General features: G+C 49.0%; 1 protein-coding gene across 1 annotated transcript; it reads right to left on the reverse strand.

Moving 5' to 3' along the window:
• Positions 1–760: 760 nt before the first annotated feature.
• LOC100274325 (uncharacterized) lies at positions 761–2,727 on the reverse strand. The gene is made up of 2 exons (NM_001398902.1): positions 2,578–2,727; positions 761–2,380 (listed from the first exon to the last, which is right to left on the reverse strand). Exons 1-2 carry the CDS (start codon positions 2,696–2,698, stop codon positions 927–929), a joined length of 1,575 nt encoding a protein of 524 aa, NP_001385831.1. The 5' UTR covers positions 2,699–2,727; the 3' UTR covers positions 761–926.
• Positions 2,728–7,652: the final 4,925 nt, after the last annotated feature.

Here is a 7,652-nt window from a genome sequence, read left to right on the forward strand (position 1 = left end):
CAAGATCGAATAAAATATTGAGCTATTACAAGGTGACATAAAACTTGCCTTGAGTTGGATGGATAACGTGCGGCAAAAGGGTCAAGACATGTGTATATATATCAAGGTTAAGTTGATATGAGCTTTTATGTGTTCACAAGATTCAATATGTATTGTTAGACGTCGCTATTGACTAATGCTCAAAAAAATCAATCATGGTTGTTTACACATGAACCTAATGTGTCACACAGCTAAGGGGTTAGAACAGTTGCATAGATGTTTGACTCTAGTCCAAGTAAAGATTATTGAATATATACTCAAGAGGCAATCATGATCCATGAAACGCTAATGGACCTTTAGGATAAAAGTGTATTAGCAACACACTATATATGCGAAGGGGTTGGTGTGTTTGAGAAATCATCTAAGATGTCATCGTCTCTCTTTCTAGGGTTGCGGGCGGTCAAGACACTGTTGTCATTTCTCTCAGATGTCGCGACATATATCCCCATATGTGTGTATACCATGGAGACACTACTACTATTATTATGGTGTTGATGATGGTGAACGTGTTATTGTTGCTCCTGGTATAAGAGAACATTTGACTACTTTTGTTAATATCGATGTGTTTTTTCACCGCGCTAAGTTATCTTGGTTGAACGTAGTAAATATAATAGTATGTAGTGTACATGTTTTTCAAAAATATAACATGTAGGCCACACGAGGCAGAGATAGATATTTTTAATAATATTTTTTCTACGCACACGCACCATGCCACGAGATCAACAAAAAATGTACAAATCTAATAAACAAAAGAGGCGCGGGATATACATAGATTCACCACAGTTCCGACACACAAAAAAAAATATTATACTACATCATCGAAGCTTTACGGAACATAAGCTTCGGCCACACTCGGGAGGACACGTGTTGCGTAGCACATTACTCGATCAGTGCTGAGCACTCAGCTCAGTAGACGGCTTCTTAGTGGGCACGTGACGACGGATGTCGCTGACGTCCTCGTCGTCCGCGTCCTTGCCGAAGAGCTTCACGGTGTCCTCCAGGCTCTTGCCCATCGTCTCCGGCAGGAAGAAGTACATGAACACCCACCCTGCGGCGGCGATGCAGGCGTAGAGGTAGAAGCTGCCGGAGATGGTGATGGTGTTGGAGAGCGAGAGGAAGGACATGGTGGTGGCGCCGCTCATGATCCGGTTCAGCCCCGTGCCGATGGCGGCGGCCTGCGCGCGCAGCCGCAGCGGGTAGATCTCGGAGCAGTAGACCCAGGCGACGGGGCCCAGCCCGGACGCGAACGACGCCACGAACGACAGCATGGCCGCGATGCTGACCGCGCCCAGCGCGGTGGCCTCCCCCTCGGGGCGCCGGTCCATCATGTGCAGGGACGTGGCCAGCGTGAAGAGGAAGATGGCCATCCCGCCGCCGCTCGCCAGCAGCAGTGGCCGCCGGCCGATGCGGTCCAGGAGCAGCGTCGAGATGGGTATGAAGAAGGTCTTGCACGCGCCCACCGCCATGGACGCGCCCAGCGAGTTGGTCTTGGACTTGATGCCCGCCCGCTCGAACACCCGCGGGCTGTACATGACCACGCAGTCCACGCCCGTGGCCTGCTGGATGAACATGAGCCCGAGCCCCGCCATGAGCATGCGGCGCACGGGGCGGGAAGGGTTGATGAGAAGCTCCTTCCACACCCCGTCGTGGCGCGACGACGACGAGCCCTTGCCGCTGGCGCGGACTATGGCGGCCACGTCGTCGGCGTCGGACACGCCCTCGGGGATGCCAACCACCTTCTTGATGTCGAGCAGGCGCTCCTCGGCCTCGGCGGGGGAGTCGGAGGTCTTCTGCAGCACGCGGCGCGCGTCGTCGATTCGGCCCCGCATGACGAGCCAGCGGGGCGACTCCGGCATGGCGAGGACGGCGACGCCCAGGAAGACGGGCGGCACGGCGCCGACCAGGAACATGGCGCGCCAGCTGAGGTGGACGGGGAGGCGCGCGAAGGCGAAGTTGGAGACGTACCCGAGGAGGATGCCGAAGTTGTTGAACACCTCCGGGAAGGAGGTGAGGAAGCCGCGCGCCGAGGTGGGCGCCACCTCGGCGGTGTAGACGGGGGCGATCATGAGCGCGAAGCCGACGCCGATGCCGGCCACGAAGCGGCCCACCATGAGGAACCCGTAGCCCGGGGCGAAGCCCATGAGGAGCGCGCCCGTGAAGAAGATGGCGGCCGCGAGCACCATGGTGTAGCGGCGGCCGAGCCAGTCGGAGGTGAGGCCGGCGGCGAGGGAGCCGAACAGCGAGTAGATGTTGATGACGCCGGCGAGGATCTCGATCTGCGTGTCCGTGATCTTGAGGTCCTCCTTCATGAACAGCTGCGCGCCGCTCATCACCGAGATGTCTGCTCGGTGGATCGAGATGGCCGACGAAGAACGCACAGTCATCATTCATTAGTCAGAGAAGAGAACGTTAGCGTAGTACTGTAAGAGAGTGTCTCATCTAGCAGCTTTGTTAATTACGTGCATGCTTGCACGCGCGCTAGGCGAGGCGAGGCGGAATGAAATGCACGTACATCCGTAATGGAACAACCGAACGTACCATAGCCGAGGAGGACGGAGTTCATGGAGGCGAGCAGGGCGCAGGCGAAGGCGTACTTGTTGATGGGCGGGCGCTTCGCCGGCGCCACGGCGACCGGGACGGCGTCCGTGGCCGTGCTCATGGCCAAGTGTCGGTGGTGTAGACCTACCGATCACAGGCGTGTTCTGTCGGTTTGGCACTAGCTTGGTTCTCTGTACTGGCCGGCCGGGCGGCCTCTGGCTCTGTTGTCTCTCGCACGCTAGCTGCTCCTCGATTATTGGTGTACCAGCAGAGAATGCCCGCCGGAGTCACTCTTCGCTGCTAGCGAGTGGTTGGTCCGTGCTTTGGCCTGGGCCCTTTTATATAGGGGCTAGGGAGCATCCGTGACTCTGTACAAAAGAAGAGTGGAGGTGGAGGGCGATCAGTGGACACGCTCGTGCAGGGGTACAGTACAGGTGGCCTGTACCTCTCCTGTTCTCTCGTGAGCATACATACGATGGCATGGCACTCTGTATTTGGAGTTGGACAACCCTGGTCTGGTCCCTGAAAGGCAGAGACATGTCGAATTCAGCCATGATGGCTGGCCTTGACCGAGTCAGCTGTACGGAGCGTGAGCGAGTGTATCTCCAAATATACATGCGGTTTCCGAAAGAGAATGAGTGTTCATTGCTATTATAGCTGTTTAAAAGTGCAGATAAACTAACTGAAAGGGAAGATGTCCGATTATAAAGTTGAACATGAATTCTTGTCGTTGAATTTTGATTAGCTGAATATTGTTTATCGATTGAAAAAATAAAGCAAGAATCAGACGTCCGTAATTTAGGAGTAATAGAGAGTATGAGGCACCCAATCAGCGCCGTATACATCCTACCTGGCAGTACCTCGTCGCTCGGTCGCTGTCACGTTTCTCGGTGTACCGTGTATCCATACAGTCCAGACCGTCTCCGGAGAGCTTGTTTATCTGTTCCTCACATGAGATGAACAGTGTTCACGAGGTACAAGTATAACAAAACAGCAGGTTGCCAGTTTGTACGTACACCACACATACACATACCGCGGTTTTTTTTCTATGTGACCGAGACTCTATACACTTTCAAGTACACAGTTGCCAAGTGTGATCCGGACTTGTATGTTGCCAATTTGTTGCACTGATCGTCACGTCGATTTCGACGTCGCAACGCACGCTAGCCAGGGAGGGCTCTGCTCGGCAGCTACCACCACCGATTGTTGTTTATATATATGCTACGCAGCGCGTTGCTGCAACATCAACCTACCTATCAACTCGTGTACGTACGTGGCCAGGCGTAATCCTCACGCCTTTATTGCGTCCGTACGGCGATCAGGATCTGCGACACACACACAGCCCTGAACATTATTCGCCCCCAGACGGAGATACAGATATCCGTTGAACTCGTGACTCACGGCGCTGCTAGGCAGCCCCCGGCGGCCCGGCCGAGCTCCCCCGTTCTGGTCCCTGTTCATCCCGTCGCCGACAAAACAAAAGGCTGGGCAGCTTCTTCCACCCTGCACCTTGACGTGGGAACTATGTTGCACACACTCTCGGTCTTTCCTTCCCTGAGAACCGCCACATATCATACCGTCTCCAGTTTTTTTAATAAAAATTCTCTAAATTATCACTTAAAGAGCGATTCATATAAAATCACAGTTTTTATGTCCTTTTTATGCTCTAGATAATGTTTTTTTTATTTTCTATTTCCAGCTAACCAAAAATCCGAAATAGAAAATGATTACACATAGATAACCAAATAGATAAGCTGTTGGAGGATGTTTTTTTTATTAAAATTTATATCCATAGTGTTAGCGACAAGACATTAATTTGGCTTGTTTCCGCTACCTGACGGGGTTGTCCATTCTGTGTCCTCGGGTATTATTGTGTGACAAAGGCACCCCATATGGCCGTATCGTGTGCGATTGGGGACGACGGGCCGAGACCGAGCCGCGCGAGGATACCGGCACCGGCGGAACAGCTAGCTACTCCTGGTCACGTCGCACCGGACCAGAGCGGGGGGCGCGGGCGGTGGTGGACTGGTGGTCCACGAAAGTGCAGCCCCCTCGAAGCCCCGACCCCGGGCGCTTGTGTGGCGCATAGCTGGCCCGGCCCCGGCGTCTCCACGTCCACCCAGACACATGCAGTGGTGGACTCGCCGTGCCTAGGTGACAGGGCCGCCGGCCGGCGAAAGGACGCGGAGAAAGAAGCCTAGCTTGCCGCGCGCGGTTCCGCCTGCCTCGCCAGTCCATTTCCCCCCAATTAATATGACGCTTGGAGCTTACTCCACCGCCTTTACTACCGTTTCTTTTCGTGTCTGTCCGTCTCTCTGCGGGGATCGCGCTCGGACGGCTGCACCGGTGATTGCCGGAGCAGGGATTACCGGTGCTTCGGGGGCTCAACGAATCCCGTACCCTCACCCACCGACAACGACAATACAGATAGGACCGCGCGACGTTAAATTATAATGGCACATTGACCCTATTTGTATCGGCTTTTCGCAGCTTCTGACACCAAAAAATGCTGCGGACTGCTAAACACTCAGTTTTTCAGTCAGCTTTTATAAAATTCATTTTGATAAAACTCAGTTAAAATCAACATAAATATATAATCAGTTGAGTCGTCGCAATAGTAATAATCTGTCACTTTATAGATCCTGAGCCTATGGAAAACTTTATTTTCCTCCGCACGTAATCCTAATAATACTCAGATTCTCTACACAGCCAGATTATCTCCACAGCTAAATTTTTGGAAAAAGTTGATTAGAAAAAAACTGAACCAAACAGACCCATCATCACTTGCGTCCGCTTCAACCAGTTGCTCCCGACCGCCCGTACATGTCGTCTCTCAGTTCACTACCGGAGCCAGCTTTGCAAGCTACAATATCGGAACCATGGATTCACATCCACATACTATTGTTGGTTCAGCTTTAACACTAGTTTCTCCACCCACGTTAGTACATGTTCGGTTTCATCCCAATACATATGGATTTGACTAAATTCGATGGGTTTAAATTCATAGTAAGTCAAAATCTCTACTATTTTTTTTTAATTCTATACAACCCATTTGGTATATGAATAACTGAACAAGCCCTCATAGTATTCTTTTTTAAGATCAATTAGAGCACGCGGCTCTCAACAAGCAAACATGTTGCATGGTTACCCCGACTTGTCAAGAAGCTCTTAGGGCTAGTTTGAAAAACTCAAATTCTCTCGAGGATTGGCAAGTATTGATGTGGAAATTCGTTCATTTTTTCTCAATTTCCTCTAATCCCCCCAAAAAATAAGTATTTAAACTAGCCATAAAATTGCAGCTTTGTCCGGGTTGCTAGATCATTACCATCCCTAGGGGTGGTAACAAACTCTAAATTTTATAATATAAAATTTAAGGATTGGATCATATTTGAATCTATTTATTTTTGAACTAAAACTAATTCACTACCGGGTAATTTGTCGAGTGTTTTTTACGGGTACTTGGCAAAGAATCTTTTTGCCGAGTGCCAAACATAAACACTCAGTAAATAAAACACTCTTTGCCGAGTGTTTTTCCTGACGTTAGGCAAAGAAACTTTTTGCTCAGTGTTTTTTTACACTCGCAAAAGAGCGAGTGTTTTTTTGTTTTCTTTTTACACTAGGTAAAGATAATTTTCAAATCACATTTTGAAGCAGTAAATTAATTTAAATGAAAAAAATTAACTACAAAGTTGTATACCTTGTCAAGATGTATAGTCTTCATCTTGGTCATTTCTTCATATGACAAAGTAAAAATAAATTTGTTCACAAAACTTAGATATCTCTCTTATAGTTAATGAAACTACAAGAGAGATGTATAAGATTTGTGAGTAATGTTAGAACCGTTGTGTTGGATGAGCAAATTGTAAGGAAAATGGACCTGAGCCCATTCGACTAAATGATTTTGGTGTTTGATGATCAACATAACCTATGGACTAATGTACTTGCTAGTGGTTGTGTTTGTAGTGCACATGATACAAATATGATTGGACTGAGGTTTTAAGGATGCAACACCTCAAAAAAGACTTCAAAAGACTCTAAGAAGACCTACCAATATTCAGCACAAGTCCCAAGACACAAGACCAAAGGAGCCCAAGAACAAAAGACAGAAGACCTAGAAGATGGGTTGCCTGCTAGCGCGCCGGTGGCTAGAGATGGCAATGGGTAAATACCCACCGGGTATTACTACCCCATACCCATACCCACGACACAAAAATAACCCCACCGGGTCACCCATATACACTGGCGGGTATGGATTTACCCCATACCCATACCCATGTGGGTATGGGTCACCCATCGGGTCACCCGTACCCACAAAAATTAAACAACTATCAAAATATTATACTATACAAATGGCAAGTATATCCATATAACTACCATTACAAAATTTTTTAGCATCATTTAACCATCCATTCAACACACCAAAGATAATTGGATAAAGTAGTAACACTATGATAGTACTACATAGCACATTACATGTTCCATTACATGGTCATTAAATTGTTGTTAAATAGTAAAAAAGTTGGATGACTAAAGTCCAAGTTCATGCTTCGGATAAGTTTATATTGGGTATTTTATACCCACGGGTTAACGGGTATGGGTGAAGGCAGAACGTTCTAATACCCGTTTACCCATTGGGTGAAGATTTTTGCCCAATAACAGACCCACGGGTAGAATATTTAGCCCACATACATACCCTAATGGAGTAAATACCCATCGAGTATCGGGTCGCGGGTACCCATTGCCATCTCTACCGGTGGCACACAATTGGCTCACCGGTAGAACATGTGCACACCAGATAGCCAACACAGAGAGCTTCTGTTTGCTCCATGTCTGAGAGGAGGCACCGGATTGTCATGTGTATACCGTTGGCACACTGTTGGCACATAGTCGGCGGACCGATCAATCCATGAGTGCAATGGCTAGTTGTCACTGTTAGTGTCAGAACTAGCCGTTGTAAACACATAGTTGACACACCGTTGGCGCACTGTTGGCACAATGTTGGACTGTCCGATGTGCCACCCCAACAACAATCTGCTCTCCAATGACTAGTTGTGGTTGTGGCCTATATATAATTC

Source organism: Zea mays, chromosome 1, assembly GCF_902167145.1.
Source record: "Zea mays cultivar B73 chromosome 1, Zm-B73-REFERENCE-NAM-5.0, whole genome shotgun sequence".
Taxonomy (NCBI): Eukaryota; Viridiplantae; Streptophyta; class Magnoliopsida; order Poales; family Poaceae; genus Zea; species Zea mays.